Below are 15,326 nucleotides of genomic sequence, written 5' to 3'. Positions count from 1 at the left end.
TTTGTATCAATTAGCAAAAGCGAGAATAGCCAAGATACTCCTTAAGAAGAAAAAACATAAAGAGATTTACTCTGTCAGATATCAAATATTATTTCAAAGCTTTAGTAATTAAGATAGTATGGTGTTGATTCAGATGGACAAATTAACGTAACAGAATACAGAACCCATAAACTGACTCCACATATTCAAAAATCTACTTTATGACAGAGCTGGTATCACTGATGAGTGAAGAAAGGATGAACCTTTTAATGAACAATGTTGGAAAAATTGGATATCTACATGGGAAAAAATGAAATTGGATCAACACCCAATACAAAATTTGATTTTTAAAAAACCAATTCTGGGAGTTCCCTGGCAGCGCAGTGGTTAGGAGTTGGCATTTTCACTATTATGGCCTGTGTTCAATCCCTAGCTGGGGAACTAAGGTCCTGAAAGCCACGTGGTGTGGCTAAAAAAAAAACAAACCAACAATTATCTAAGTGGAATAAAGATTTAAGTGTAAAAAGCAAACATGTAAAACATTTAGAAGACAATAAAAAGGAATAACTATGGGTTTCCCTGGTGGCTCAGTAGTAGAGAATCTGCCTGCCAATTCAGGAGACATGGGTTTGATTCCTGGTCCGGGAAGATCCCACATGCCTTGGAGCAACCAAGCTCATGTGCCACAACTACCAAGCCTGTGCTTTTGAGCCATGGAACCGCAACTACTAAAGCCCGCATGCCCAAGAGACTGTGCTCCACAATAAGAGAAGCCTTGGCAATGAGAACCCCATGCAACTAGAGAGCAGCCACTGCTCTCCAAAACTAGAGAAAAGTTCATGTAGCAACAAAGACCCAGCACAGCCAGAACAAAAAAAAAGAAAAACTCCATGGCCTTAGACTAGGGAAGAATTTCTTAGACATTAAAACCATATACCAAAAAGGAAAGGATTGATAAACTATAATACACCAAATTAAAAACTTTGGAACCAGTCAGTGACACATAAAATGAAATTACAAGCCATAAACTGGGAGAAGATACCAGCTATACAAATAAAAGATGATGATCAAAATATATTTTAAATTACTATAAATTAAAGACTAGTGATGAAAGGAAAATCAGAACACCAATTTGTGTATCCAAAGTCTGAGTAATATTCCATTGTGCACATAAATACCACATCTTCTTTATCCATTCATCTGTCAGACATTTAAGTTGTGTCCATGTCTTGGCTATTGTAAGTAGTGCTTCTATGAACACAGGGGTACGTGTATATGGAAAAGCTCTTTCAATGAGTGCAAAGCCAACGAACAAATTTAGAAGGCACAGTTAGAAAATAATCTATTAGCAACCATCATAATGATAGCTGATTAAGGCAAGAATAAACACTAAAATTGATAGGTAAAAGTTTGAAAAGTAACAGGATATTTACATAGTCTCAATTATCTCCCTACAAGGTATTCATCAATTACAAAAGACAATAAATTTCCAAAAAAGAAAATTGGTATACGTCACCTTCACGAGATGGCCAAAGTTGACCCTGCCAGTAACAGAATCAATCAAGCATGTGCTATGTAATATGATGGGGCTTCCCAGGTGGGGCTCAGTGGTAAAGAATCTGCCTGCCAATGCAGGAGACACGGATTTGATCCCTGGGAAGATCCCCTGGAGAAGGAAATGACAACCCACTCCAGTATTCTTGCCTGGGAAACTCCATGAACAGAGGAGCCTGGTGGGCTATAGTCCATGGGGTCATAAAAGAGTCAAACACAACTTCGCAACTAAAAAACAACAATGTAACGTGATACACAGAGAACTCAGCATCACTTCTTAGGTATTACTACCAAAAGTGCATAAACTGAGGGCTTCCCTGGTGGCTCAGTGGTAAAGAATCTGCTTTCCAATGCAGGGGAGACTCAAATTCAAACCCTGGGTCGGGAAGATCCCCTGGAGGAGGAAATGGCAACTCACTCCAGTATTCTTGCCTGCAAAATCCCATGGACAGAGGAGCCTGGCAGGCTACAGTCCATGGGGTTACAAAAGAGTCAGACATGACTCAGCAACTAAACAACAAAGTGTATAAACTGAATTTAATCATAAGGAAACAACAAACCTAAATTGAGGAATATTCTATAAATAACTGGCTTGTACTCATCAAATTGTCAGTGCCATGAAAATACAATGAAAGACTCTGGAGCCATTCTAGATTAAATGAGACAAGAAAGACAAGTCAACTGAATCAACACATAATCTTGGATGTTTCTCTGTTATAAAGGACATTACGAGACAACTGGCAAAATGTGAAAAAGTTTCATAGGTAGATAATAGCATTGTGTCAGAGTCAGGGTCCTGATTTTGATCACTGTACTGTGGTTATGTAAGAGAATTTGTTTCAAAAGATGACACTGACACATTGAAGTATTCAGGTGCTAAGGGGCATCATATCTGCAACTTAAACAGTTCAGAAAAAAATAACTGTAGGTGTATAAAGAGGGATGGAGAAAGATAAAGCAAACTTAGTAAATGTTAACATTTAAGAAATCTGGGTGAAGGGTATGCACAAATTCTTGGACTGTTTTTGCAAATCTTTCACAAGTCTGAAATTATTTTTTATTTAAATGAACAAAATACCCACACACTTACAAAGGTTTCAGTGTAGAGAACAGATTAAGTGGGGGGATGGTGGTGAGTGTAGAGTTAGAAACAGAGTTGAACCAATTAAAAGGCTATTGTAGATTAAGGACAGGGGTCATGGAAGACAGCAGAGTAGGAAGCTCTAGGAATTGGTCTTTCACCAAAAGAACTATTGAGCTGGCAAGAAATGCCTGAAGCAATTATTTTGAAACTCTGGAATCTTGTCAACACTTCCAGCATCCAAGGGAGTGCTTGATGAAGAAAGAGGCTGGTAAATTTTAGTTAATTTCAGCATTTGGCATGGCACCTATCATTTCTCAGCTCCCAGTCCCATGGCAGGAAGCAGTGGGAACAATAAATAGCCCAAGATTCTACTGTAGCTTGCTGGTGCTAGGATGTACAATATGGATCTTGTCTCCAGAAATCAAGGTTATGTGTCTTTTTTTTCCCCTTTTTGCCACACTGCTCAGCTTGCAAGATCTTATTTCACCAGTCAGGGATTGAACCTGGGCCATGGCAGAGAAACCTCAGAATCCTAACCACTAGGCCACAAGGGAACTCCCAGAGTTTTGTGTCTTGATCACTGTTTTTGATTGCTGAGGAGCTGGCAAAAAGGCTCACCACTGTTTCAGCCCCCATGGCTGAAGTGGCTTCCCTAGCAAAATGAGACAAAGAGATTTAAAGAAAGAAAACATTCTCCCCCCCCCCCCTTTTCTCTTCTTATTGGATCCAGGCATTTAAGGAAATCTTTGTCAAGTCACTGACAGGGTGGACTTAATGACATAACAGAAGAGACTTCAGTGACTATATATAGCAATGAATATACTCTTTACAAAAAAAGTTTAGAAAAGTCACTAAACAAATAGACAATTGCAGCTTTCATTCAGTAGCAACAGTAATCTCTAGGGAGGGAGCAGAATCTGATTTCCATAGTTACCACATTATAATACTCAAAATGTCCAGTTCTCAACAAAAAATTACAAAGCATATAGGCTCATGAAAAAATGCTCAACATTGCTAGTTATGAGAAATATGAAAATCAAAACCATAAGGAGGTATCACCACACACCAGTCAGAATGGCTGTCATCAAAAAGTCTATAAACAATAAATGCTGGAGAGGGTATAGAGAAAAAGGAACCCTCCTACACTGTTGGTGGGAATGTAAATTGGTGCAGCCACTATGAAAAAGAGCATGGAGGTTTCTCAAAAAACTAAAACTAGAACTATCAGAAGATCCAGCAATCCCACTCCTGGACGTACATCCAGAAAAGAAAAAAAACTTTAATTCAAAAAAGCACATGTACCTCAATTTTCATAGCAGCACTGTTTACAAAAGCCAAGACATGGTAAGAACTCAAGTACCAATCAACAGATGACTGATTTGTTTGAGAGGATGTGATATATATATCACATATATATATATATCAAATATATATATAAAATAATGGAATATTATATATATATATATATAGTAATGGAATATTACTCAGCCATACAAAAGAATGAAATACTGCCACTTGCAGCAACATGGATGAACCTGTAGAATATTATACTAAGTGAAATAAGTCAAAGACAAATATTATATGATATCACTTATCTGTGGAATCTAAAAAATAATACAAATAAATATATATACAAAATAGACTCACTAAGAAAACAAACTTTAGTTACCAAAGGGGAAAGGGAGGAAGGAGGGATAAATTAGGAGTATGCAATTAACAGATACAAACTCTACATAAAATAGATAAGCAACAAAGATTTACTGTATTACACAGGGAACTATATTCAATACATTATAATAACCTTTAATAGAAAATAATCTGAAAAAAATATAACTGAATCATTTTGATGCACACCAGAAACAAACACAATATTATAAATCAACTGCACTTCCATTGTTTTAAATTACAAAGCATACAAAGACACAGTTGCAGTGAGTAGGGGCTACTCTTTCTAGAGATGAATAGGCTTCTCACTGCAGTGGCTTCTCTTGTTGGGGAGCACAGCCTCTAGGTGTGCAGGCTTCAGTATTGATAGTTGCAGCTTGTGAGCTCTAGAACATGGGCTCAGTAGATGTGGCGCATAGGCTTAGTTGCTCCATGGCTTGTGAAACCGTCCCAGACCAGGGATCCAACCCATGTCCCCTGCACTGGCAGGTGATTTTTATCCACTGTACCAACAGGAAAGTCCCTAACATCATTGTAACTCAAACTCTTCCCAAAAAGGGGGAGGAACACTTCCTAACATTCTATGATACCAAAAGCCAGAAAAAGATACAAGAACAGTACAGACCAATATCCCTTATGAATAAAGACACAAAAATCCCCAACAAAATACTACCAAACTGAATCCAATAGTACATTAAAATGAGTCTAAACTATGACCATGTGAGATTTATCTCAGAAATGTAAGGATAGTTCAGATAAGGAAATCACAATGTAATATCCCATATGATCATTTTGATAGAAAAGGCACAGGACAAAATTCAACATCCTTTCATGAAACATTGAAAAAACCTTGAAGTCACTATGCTAAGTGAAAAAAACGCAGTCCCAATAACGTCCAGTGCTTCCCAGGTGGCGCTAGTGGCAAAGAATCTGCCTGCCAGTGTAGGAGATGCAAGGGATGTGGGTTTGATTCGCTGAGTCAGGAAGATCCCCTGGAGTAGGAAATGCTCCAGTATTCTTGCCTGGAAAATTCCATGGACAGAGGAGTCTGGTGGGCTACAGTCCATAGGGCCACAGAGAGTCAGATACAGCTGAGCAACTAAGCACATAATAACCTCCAAAATAATAAAATATGCAGGAAGAAATTTAACCAAGGATGTGAAAGACTTGTACATTGAAAACTACAAAATACTCCTTAAAGAATTAAAGATCACCTAAATAAACGGAAAGACGCCCCATGTTCATGAACTGATAAATTTGGTATTATTAAGACGGCAATACTCCCAAAGCTATCTACAGATTTAATGAAATCCCTATCAAAATTTCAATGGCCTGTTTTGCAGAAACAGAAAGGCTTACCTTCAAATTTGTATGGAACTACAAGGGGCCCTGAATAGCAAAAAGACAATAATGGAAAAGAAAAACAAAATAAGAGGAATCACACTTCCTAATTTCAGAGCTTTTTTACAAAGCTACAGTAATCAAAATAGTGTGGTACTGGCAAAAAGATATATCAACCAATGGAACAGAATCGAGTCCACAAATAAATCCTTACAAGTATGGCCACTTGATTTTCAATGGGACTACAAAGAACATTCAATGGAAACAAATAGCTGGGACAACTGGCTATCCAAATACAAACAAATTAAGCTGGACCCCTATCTCACTTTAAATTAAAAGATTAACTCAAAACAGATCAACGACCTAAACATAAGAGCTTAAACTATAAACTCTCAGAAGAAACCACAGGGTAAATGGCCACAACTTGAATTTAGCAACAGATTCTTAAGAGCTGACATCAAAAGCACAAAGCAACAAAATGAATAAATTGGACTTCATAAAAATTAAACACTGTTGGGGACTTCCCTGGTGGTTCAATGACTAACAACCTGGATTCCCAATGCAGGGTTTCAGGTTCAATCCCTGGTCAGGGAACTAGATCCCACTCCCTACAACTAAGAGTTTGCATACTGCAAGTAAGACTCAGCACAGTCAAATAAAATAATAAATAAAAATAAGTATTTTTAAAAAATTAAACACTTTTGTGAATCAAAGGACATTGTCAAGAATGTGAAAGACAACATGCAGAATTGGAGAAAGTATCTACAAACCACACATCTGATAATGATCATGTTGTTGTTGCTATTTAGTCCCTAAATCATGCCCAACTCTCCTGTGACCCCAGCAAGTGTAGACTGCCAGGTTCTTCTGCCCATGGAATTTTCCAGACAAGAATACTGGAGTGAGTTGCCATTTCCTTCTCCAAGGCATCTTCCCCACCCAGGGATCAAACCCACATCTCCTGCAATAGGAGGCGGATTCTTTACCGCTGAGCCACCTGGGAAGCCTAATGATCTAGTAATCGGAATACATAAAGAACTCTTTGACTCAACAATGTCAAAACAACCCAATTTAAAACTGGGCAAAGGACTCAAATGGGCTTCCCTTGTGGCTCAGCTGGTAAAGAATCCGCCTGCAATGCGGGAGACCTGGGTTCGATCCCTGGGTTGAGAAGATCCCCTGTAGAAGGGAAAGGCTACCCACTCCAGTATTCTAGCCTGGAGAATTCCACAGTCTGAATAGCGCATGGGGTTGCAAAGAGTCGGACACAACTGAGTGACTTTCACTTTCACAAAGGACTCAAATAGACCCTTTCCCAAAGAAGACACATGAATGGCCAACAAGTGCATGAAAAGATATTCAACAACATGCTCACCTAGGGAACGTAGAATAAATAATATCAGATCCTAGTTCACACTCACTGGGATGACTTTAATTTAAAACACAGAAAACAAGTATTGATGAGGATGCAGAGAAATATGACCCCTTGTAGATTGTTGGTGAGAATGCAAAATGGTTCGGCTGTTGTGTAAACAAATTGGCAGATCTTGAAAAAGTTAAATATACACTACACACCTTTTAGGATGGCCAAAATCCAGAACAATGACACCACCAAATTCTGACAAGTTGTGGAGTAATCCCAGAACTCTCTCATTGCTGGTAGGAATTGAAATGGTACAACCACTTTGGAGGATGGTTTGGCAGTTTTTTACAAAACTAAACATATTCATACCATATGATCCAGCAATGGCATTCCTTGGTATCTGCCCAAAGATGAAAACCATCTGCACACAAAAATCTGCACACAGATGTTTATAACAGCTTTACTTATAATGCCTAAGCTTGGAAGCAACCAAGATGCCCTTCAGTAGTTGAATGGATAAGTAAACTGATACAAAGATATATTATTCAGGGCGATCCCCTGGACACCAGGCTTCCCTGTCCTTCACTATCTAGTCAACCACCAATCTACTTTCTGTCCCTATAGATTTGCCAATCCTGGACATTCCCAAGAAATAGAATCATACGTAGTCTTTTGTGATTGGCTTCTTTTATTCAGCATGTTTTCAGCAAATTTCCTTTATTTTAATTATAAAATGTGTGCCATATATTAAGATGTAAGGAAAAAATATGGAGACTATTAAAGGACTACTTATGAAAATAATACAGTTGATAAATGCAGTGGCAGATGAAGAATCAAAACATCCAACTAAGGTAAATCATTTATAAAATATAAACCAACAGACGTATAAATGAAACCATTTTAAGATGCAGTAGAAATAAGCAAATCAGGGTAAAACAAATATGTTAGGAAAATATTTTACAAAACAAACTGCTGTTGGGACTTCCCTGGTGGTACAGTGGTTGGCAGTCCACCTGGCAGTGCAGGGGACACAGATTAGATTCCTGGTCCAGGAGAATCCCACATGCCTTGGGGTAGCAGGGACCATGGGCCACAACTACTGGGCCTGCCTCTAAACTACTGAGGTCTGCAACGCCCTAGGGCCCAAGTTCTGCATCAAGAGAAGCCACCATAAACAGGTGCCAGCGCACTGCTACTAGAGAGTAGGCCCTGCTCACCCCAACTATAATACAAAAAGCCCTCACACAGCAACAAAGACCCAGAGCAGCCAAAATAAATAAACACATAAAAATTCTCTTAAAAATTGCTGTCAGGAAGAACATTTCCCTAACAATAGGTTTAGGAAAAGCAATCACAGGTTTAGTTAAAAGAAGAAAAAAGGAGAGCAAAGAATCATTGCCTTTGAGTATAAAACCTCCTCCAATCGGTGTTTCTCAAAATGTGGTCCATGGACTATGTGCATCAAAATCACCGAAGAACTTGCTTTTAAAAAATCAGATTTTTAGCCTGTGCCCCAGACAATCACCAAAGATGGGATGCTGGAAACTATTTTTTATGTTTCCAGATGACTCTCATAAATACTACAGTTTGAGAACAAATATCTATTTAACACAAATTAATACAAATGATTAAATATGTGTAAGAGACAAGAGAATCATGACAATAGCAAAGTGCATGAAAAAGAGGAAGGTGAAAGAGAACAAAGAAAAAATACTTGAAAAAAATTTTTTACACATTGTGCTATTGAGAAAAAATTAAGTGATATTTGAAAACTATTGTGGATTTGATGTTGGAAAGAAATTCCAAACGTGTAAATATACAAGGCATTCTACTAACACATGTGAGGACCACTCAGGGTATGAATAGTAAAGCATTCATAAATGTAAGGTAAGGTCACACGGTAGAGAGAGCACACAGTTGATACCCAAATGTTTGCTAATGATGTTAAACTATTTTTATACCAAGTACAGCTATATTCAATTATCTCCATTCTTAACTGTGATAACCTAGACAAAACTTAACTTTTAGTGGTAGTAATCTTTATACGAACCCCACCATAAATTGTTAAATATTATGTCAGTACTGACGCACAAGCTCAGGGTCAGGACATTTACTTTCAGACCAGGTTAATCTCTATTTTTATGGTAAGACTTATTTAAACAAGAACAGACAAAATTAAAGTTAAATTTTTCAAGGCTAAGAGCACTGCGTGATAGAACTCAAATTTCCCTGAAAAGTACTAAAATATGTATTCAAGGATGGCCTTTACTATTCTAACTGTAAGCAAGGATTCCTGAAAATGAAGTATTAAGTTCTAACTCATAATTTTACTTCAGTGAGGAAAGTTCACTTTGGCTTAGCAGGGTTAAAGAAAGGAAGTTCACTTTTATAACTCTCAACGACGCTCACTAACAATAAAAAATTTGCCCACTTTCACCATAAAAGGCATCCTCCCATTATAAACTCATAAACCTAATTAAAAGTGCTAAATTCTAAAGTCTCTTTGACTCACTTATTTAGATTAAGCCTTATTATCCATTTGGAAACCCAGTTATATTCCATCAAACATTAAGAAGCAGATGTTTCAACATTTCCAGATATGGCTCTTGCACATTTTTTAAATGAAAACAAACTATATTGGGGGAATGAAGTAGCTAAGGTATGCAAATAAATTACATGGCAGGTTATGTTGCTTTCACAGGAGATTTTTATTTATTATCAACATTTGACTTGATACATGAAGGTCTAGAAGCATCTAAAAGTTCTTGTTGACACTTTTTCATTTCACAGCTTATGTTTCAAAAGTCAGAAACCCCAGAATTGAGTAAGGCCTGAAAGCTGGTTAAGATATAGATGTGTGGACTTAGGATCTCACATTTCTTCCCCCAAAGCAGTCAACCAATATTGATCATTAAGTCCTAACTTCCTAAACATCTCACATGTTCAACGTGGCCTCTTACTCACACAAGGCCAGTGCAACCCTCCCACACGTACGTGTACATACACACACACACACCCCCCAACAGTCTCCAAATCACCCACACTGGCACAACAGCCTCTCAACATTCACTTGGTTGCTAATCGAAAGCCATTCTTCTTGCCACTGTCCATAATCTCTTTTTCAGTTTCTACCACAATACTCACCACTCAAAAAAGACACAAGTTCCTTTCCTCTAACCGCGGAGAGCTTCTCTGACTCAACACATATCTCTTCCTCCCCCGTTATTCTCTCTCCTGCCTTTGTTACTCAGAAGGTGCAGGGTCTGGGAAAATCTCACTCACCTCATGCTATAGGCACCAGCACCCAGTTCCTGGCCGATCCCGGACAGACTAGCATCAAAGTCCTGCACCAGCCCGGATTCAATCACCTCATCGGCCAGAGGCAGCTTCAGAGCCCAGGCCATTCTGGCTCCTTCCTTGCCCCAGGAGACAGTTTCTTGTACAAAGGCGAGTAGCGTGATTCTACCCAACCGGGGCAAGACTGCAAGACTGTAGAAAACTCCAAACCAAGATCTCCCACGCAGCACCCACCAAGCCACCCCCAAGCCCCACCCACACTGCCCACACAACTAATCTCCCGTACCCTTGGCTCCTCGCTCTCTGCTGCCCCGACTTGCAAAATCCCTCCCCCGCACCCAGGTCTCTGGAGCCGCGCGAGGGCCCTTTGGCTTAACTCTTCCAGACTGTCCAGAGGCAACCCTGGAGTCCTCGCACTGTCTTTGGAATCTCCCCTTGAGTTCGTGGTGGTAACTCGCTATTTTCTAAACAGACCAGCAGCAGCAACCCACTGCCTAGCCGGCACTCCCACGCCGCTTTCGCACCTTTCCCCCGCCCCTTTCCGCTGGAAATCCCCTCCCTCCCGGGAACCACTCTCCCTTTTCCCCTCCAGGCCTCGCTTCCGGTCAGTCCCAAGATCACTTCCGGTCACTTCTTCTCAATTCCACGGCTCTTAGAACCAAATCCAGGTTTCCACTGAGCCGACTCCCCGCCCTCCGCAGCCCCCCACGGCCTCAAAACATGGATGGAGAAAGCCCAGAACCGGTTTGAAAACCAGACTAGCCAGGCTCCTCCACCGCCCGCCGTCCCAGCGCCAACCAATCATGGCGTCCTCTTCCTTCGCCGGAGCGGCGAGTGTGACGTCACCCTAACATTAGCCAATTAAGAATCGACTCCGCTGACCTCGGCAATGATGATAGGCGAGCGACGCCACGGCTCTCCGCCTGCTGAGATGGACTGGGCGATCTGGGAATGACTGGGCGTGCGTCAGGTGGCCGGGTTTAAACGTGTTTCCTAGTCGTTCCCAGGCTTCTGGCGTCCGCTAAGTAGCTAGTCAAAACCCTAAGGCGTGGGTGGAGCTCTAACTCTACTCTTACTGAACCTGCACCCACCCCTGTCTGACTCTTGGTTGATACCCAAACGCTCCTAACAAGTGCTTGTATCCTTCTAAATACTCTCTCCTTAAACTCACCTCTCCTGGGGTCAAGAACCTACTTAAGTTCCACTTACCCGGATAGTCTTTTTATCTTCCGAATTCGCCTTTAATGCTTTTCAACAAGAAAGCATGAGATGGGTGAAAGTGTTGCGGTTTTTAAAAGGTGGTTATCTGAAAATGAGGATTTGTGCTGGCGTCTTCATTTACTGGCTTGGTGACCAGAATAGTCAGTCGTTTAATCTTACCGAGATACAGCTTTTTTATATTTGAAAAATGGGGATAAAACCATACGTGCTCCACCTTCTTCCACGTGCTCCATCTTCCTCCTTTGTGGTTTAAAAATGTCCATTGTTTATTGAGCATCAACTATATATAAGGAACTTTTTTACATTATCAATAATCCTGAAAACAATTGTAGCTAGATTTACAATTCTAAATATAAGTATTAATGACCTTCATTTTTCCAATAAGGAGAGGAGGCTGAAGCCTTAAATTCACCAGAACTAAATTGGGGTGCCAATCTCAGAGTGGATTATAAAATTATGTGATAATTTTATTATAAAGTTATAAGGATGATTTTCACTACATTGCCTGTATGAAAGCATTGGTTCGTTACTGTATTTAAGTATTTAATTGGTACAATGTCTTGAGATAGATAGATACAAGTAGATAGATGCCTTTATCACTAGACTATGACCTCTTAAAAGAGAATACTTATTTTTCAGGTTTGTGTTCTAAATATCTCCTAGTATAGTTCCTACATTCCATAGGGCTTTTTTTAAAAATGCTTATTGAATTTAAAAAAGAAAAGATAGAAAAGAGGTTGATATGAAGTGGACAGCATGCTCCCAATTTCAACTAGTCTTCTATCTTTGAGGGCTCTGTCTTACCCATCTTCTTACTTCAATAAGCCTGGCATCCAAGTCTTGGTTCATTCTCAAGACATTTAATACCTCTTCAAGGCATTTTTTTTCTTCCCTTGAGCCAGTTGTATCTCAAAATATGTGTTTGTGTGTAAAGGAAGGAGTCTTGAACTCAGAGAGGTGTCACAATCAAAATCCTTTATAAACAGGGCTTTATAATTTTTTTGGCTGCATGGCGTGTGGGATCTTAGTTTCCCCACTAGGGATGGAACCTGTGTTCTCTGCAGACTACAACCTCTTTAGAAATTGTCCTGAAAATTATTCTGTGATTCAGCAACTCCACTCTTCATATATACATTAGAGAACTCTTACACACACATGCCAGGAAACTTGTATGAGAATGTTCATGGCAGCATTATTTATAGCAGCAAAACAGAACAAATGTCTGCCAACAAGAGAAAGGATGAGTTGGAGTGCAACAGATTATTATACAGCAGTGAACATGATTACAGCTACATGCAAATACGGGAATAAATTAGTCTTAGAATTGTGGGGAAAATGCAGAAATGCTCATACAGTATAACATTACTTTATAAAGCTCAAAACCCAGCAAAATTAAATGATATATCATTTAGGGGATTATACATACATACATGTTCCTTTTAAAAGGAATGAAATGATAAACACAACTCTATTAATCAGTTCAGTCATTCAGTCGTGTCTTACTCTTTGCCACACCATGGACTGCAGCACGCCAGGCTTCCCTGTCTATTACCAACTCCCAGAGCCTACTCAAATTCATGTCCATTGTGTCAGTGATGCCATCCAAGCATCTCATCCTCCATCGTACCCTTCTCCTCCTGCCTTCAATCTTTCCCAGCATCAGGGTCTTTTCCAATGAGTCATTTCTTCACATCAGGTGGCCAAAGTAATGGAGTTTCAACTTCAGTATCAGTCCTTCCAATGAATATTCAGGACTGATTTCCTTTAGGATGGACTGGTTGGATCTCCTTGCAGTCCAAGGGACTCTCAAGAGTCTTCTCCAACACCACAGTTCAAACGCATCAATTCTTCAGTGCTCAGCTTTCTTTCTATTAATAGGTGGTCACATCTAAGACAGAGAAGGCAATGACAACCCACTCCAGTACTCTTGCCTGGAAAATCCCAGGGACAGAGGAGCCCGGTAGGCTACAGTCCATGGAGTTGTAAAGAGTCGGACACGACTGAGCCACTTCACTTCACTCACTTCATTCACTTCATACTTTATCACTGGAGACGGAAATGGCAACCCACTCCAGTATTCTTGCCTGTAGAATCCCATGGACAGAGGAGCCTGGCAGGCTGTGGTCTATGGGGTCGCAGAGAGACACGACTGAAGTGACTGAGCACAGGCATATCTAAGAAGAGGCAATGAGGTGGGCTAGGCGAGGAACTCAAAAGTAGCTTTAACACATGGTAGTAGTTTACTCAAGTTGAATGGTAGATCCATGGGGTATTATTTCATCATTACTTTTCATAACTTACCAAAAAATGTATTCTTGAATATGTAACAAATATTACATAAATTAGCATCTGAGCCAGGGACTACAGTCCAGGTCCCTAATTCTCTCAGCTGGCCTTTGCCTACAGTGATGCCTCCCTGCTGGTGGTACAGTCCTGGGAACTGTACAGATACAGAGCAAATGATAGCTAATAATATTGACAGGCTACTATTTACTGAGCCCTTGCTAGGTACCAAGCCCTGACTAGATGCTGCATGTAGATTATCTCATTTCATCCTCCCAACATCACCCCTGTAAAGAAGGTACTACTTTTAGATTCATTTCATAGATAAAGAAACTGAGGCTTAGAAAAACAAATTGACTTGTCCAGGATCACCCAGTGGTAAAGTCTGACTGACTGACCTTACACTCTGGGCATCTAACCATGGTGCCACACCCCTGTGGATGGTTATAACCTAAAAAAAAAAATCTTTCCATCCTTTCTTCCTTTCAGAGATGAAGCTTGAAGCTGTGGAGAGGAGAATATCGAATTTTCAAAAAATTGTTCCCATGAAAGAACATTGGATGAAGTATGATTTTTCGTCAACAGTGAAATAGCTCAAAGGGAATAGATTGAATAATAGATTGAATAAAACAAAGAGGGACCTCCCTGGTGGTTCAGAGGATAAGAATCCGTGTGCCAATGCAGGGGACATGGGTTCAATCCCTGGTCTGGGAAGATTCCACATGACATGGAGTAACTAAGCCTGTGTTCCACAACTATCAAGCCAGCGCTCTTGCGCCTTCAAGCTCCAACTACCGAAGCCTATATGCCTAGAGCCTGTGCTCCAGAACAAGAGAGGCCACTGTAATGAGAAGCCTGTGCACGGCAAGGAAAAGTAGCTCCCACTCGCCATAACTAGAGAAAGCCTGGCACGGCAACGAAGACCCAGTGCAGCCAAATAAATAAAACCCCACACGCCTAAATAAATAAATATTAAAAGAAAATAAAACAAGAAATATTTATATTAATATTTGGAAGAGAACCATATTAGATATTTGGAAGACATAGCCATATCCAGAAATCCCATGGAGCCCTGTTCTCTGGGAAATACTTAGGAAAAAGAAATACACATATTTCTTGGAAAGGTTTGAGGTTAAGCTTTAACTCTGAACCAAAACAAAGACTTCACAAAGGTCCTCCTTGCCATTCTAAAACAAACAGAGATGAAATGAAAAGTGAGTCCTAAAGCTTGGCCCCTCTCCCAGCTGGAGTACAGATTAGTATTGAGACTTAGGTCCTTGAGCCTAGGTCTACCTGAGGGGAGAAGACATCAGACAGTGTTTACCCCTGGAATTCTGTGACTTTCAGAAAGTGAAAGAAATTAAAAGTTGCTCAGTCGTGTCCGACTCTTTGTGACCCCATGGACTATATAGTCCATGGACTTCTCCAGGCCAGAAAACTGGAGTGGGTAAGCCTTTCCTTTCTCCAGGGGGTCTTCCCAACCCAGGGATCAAACCCAGGTCTCCCACATTACAGGTGGATTCTTTACCAGCTGAGCCA

The 15,326-nt window shown here is 40.1% G+C and overlaps 1 protein-coding gene across 16 annotated transcripts in view; it reads right to left on the bottom strand.

The window, feature by feature from the left end:
* Positions 1-11,452, bottom strand: part of TFCP2 (transcription factor CP2) — a 44,999-nt gene extending 33,547 nt beyond the window's left edge. For 15 of the 16 annotated variants that reach the window (XR_014082661.1, XM_081592393.1, XM_081592394.1 and 12 more), the window contains exon 1: positions 10,269-10,805. Coding sequence is in view for 14 of the 16 variants with exons in the window: in XM_081592393.1 (XP_081448519.1) it covers positions 10,269-10,390 (122 nt within the window). In the remaining 2 variants the exon portion in view is untranslated. Of the gene's footprint in view, positions 1-10,268; positions 10,806-11,165 lie in introns of those variants that run through there. The other variant, XM_081592409.1, reaches the window with a different exon arrangement.
* Between the last annotated feature and the right edge of the window lie 3,874 nt (positions 11,453-15,326).

This window comes from Giraffa tippelskirchi, chromosome 4 (genome assembly GCF_054371585.1).
Source record: "Giraffa tippelskirchi isolate mGirTip1 chromosome 4, T2T-mGirTip1v1.2.pri, whole genome shotgun sequence".
In the NCBI taxonomy this organism is placed as follows: domain Eukaryota; kingdom Metazoa; phylum Chordata; class Mammalia; order Artiodactyla; family Giraffidae; genus Giraffa; species Giraffa tippelskirchi.
The sequence above is the reverse complement of the archived record's forward strand: the minus strand, read 5'-3'. Positions and strand labels throughout refer to the sequence as shown.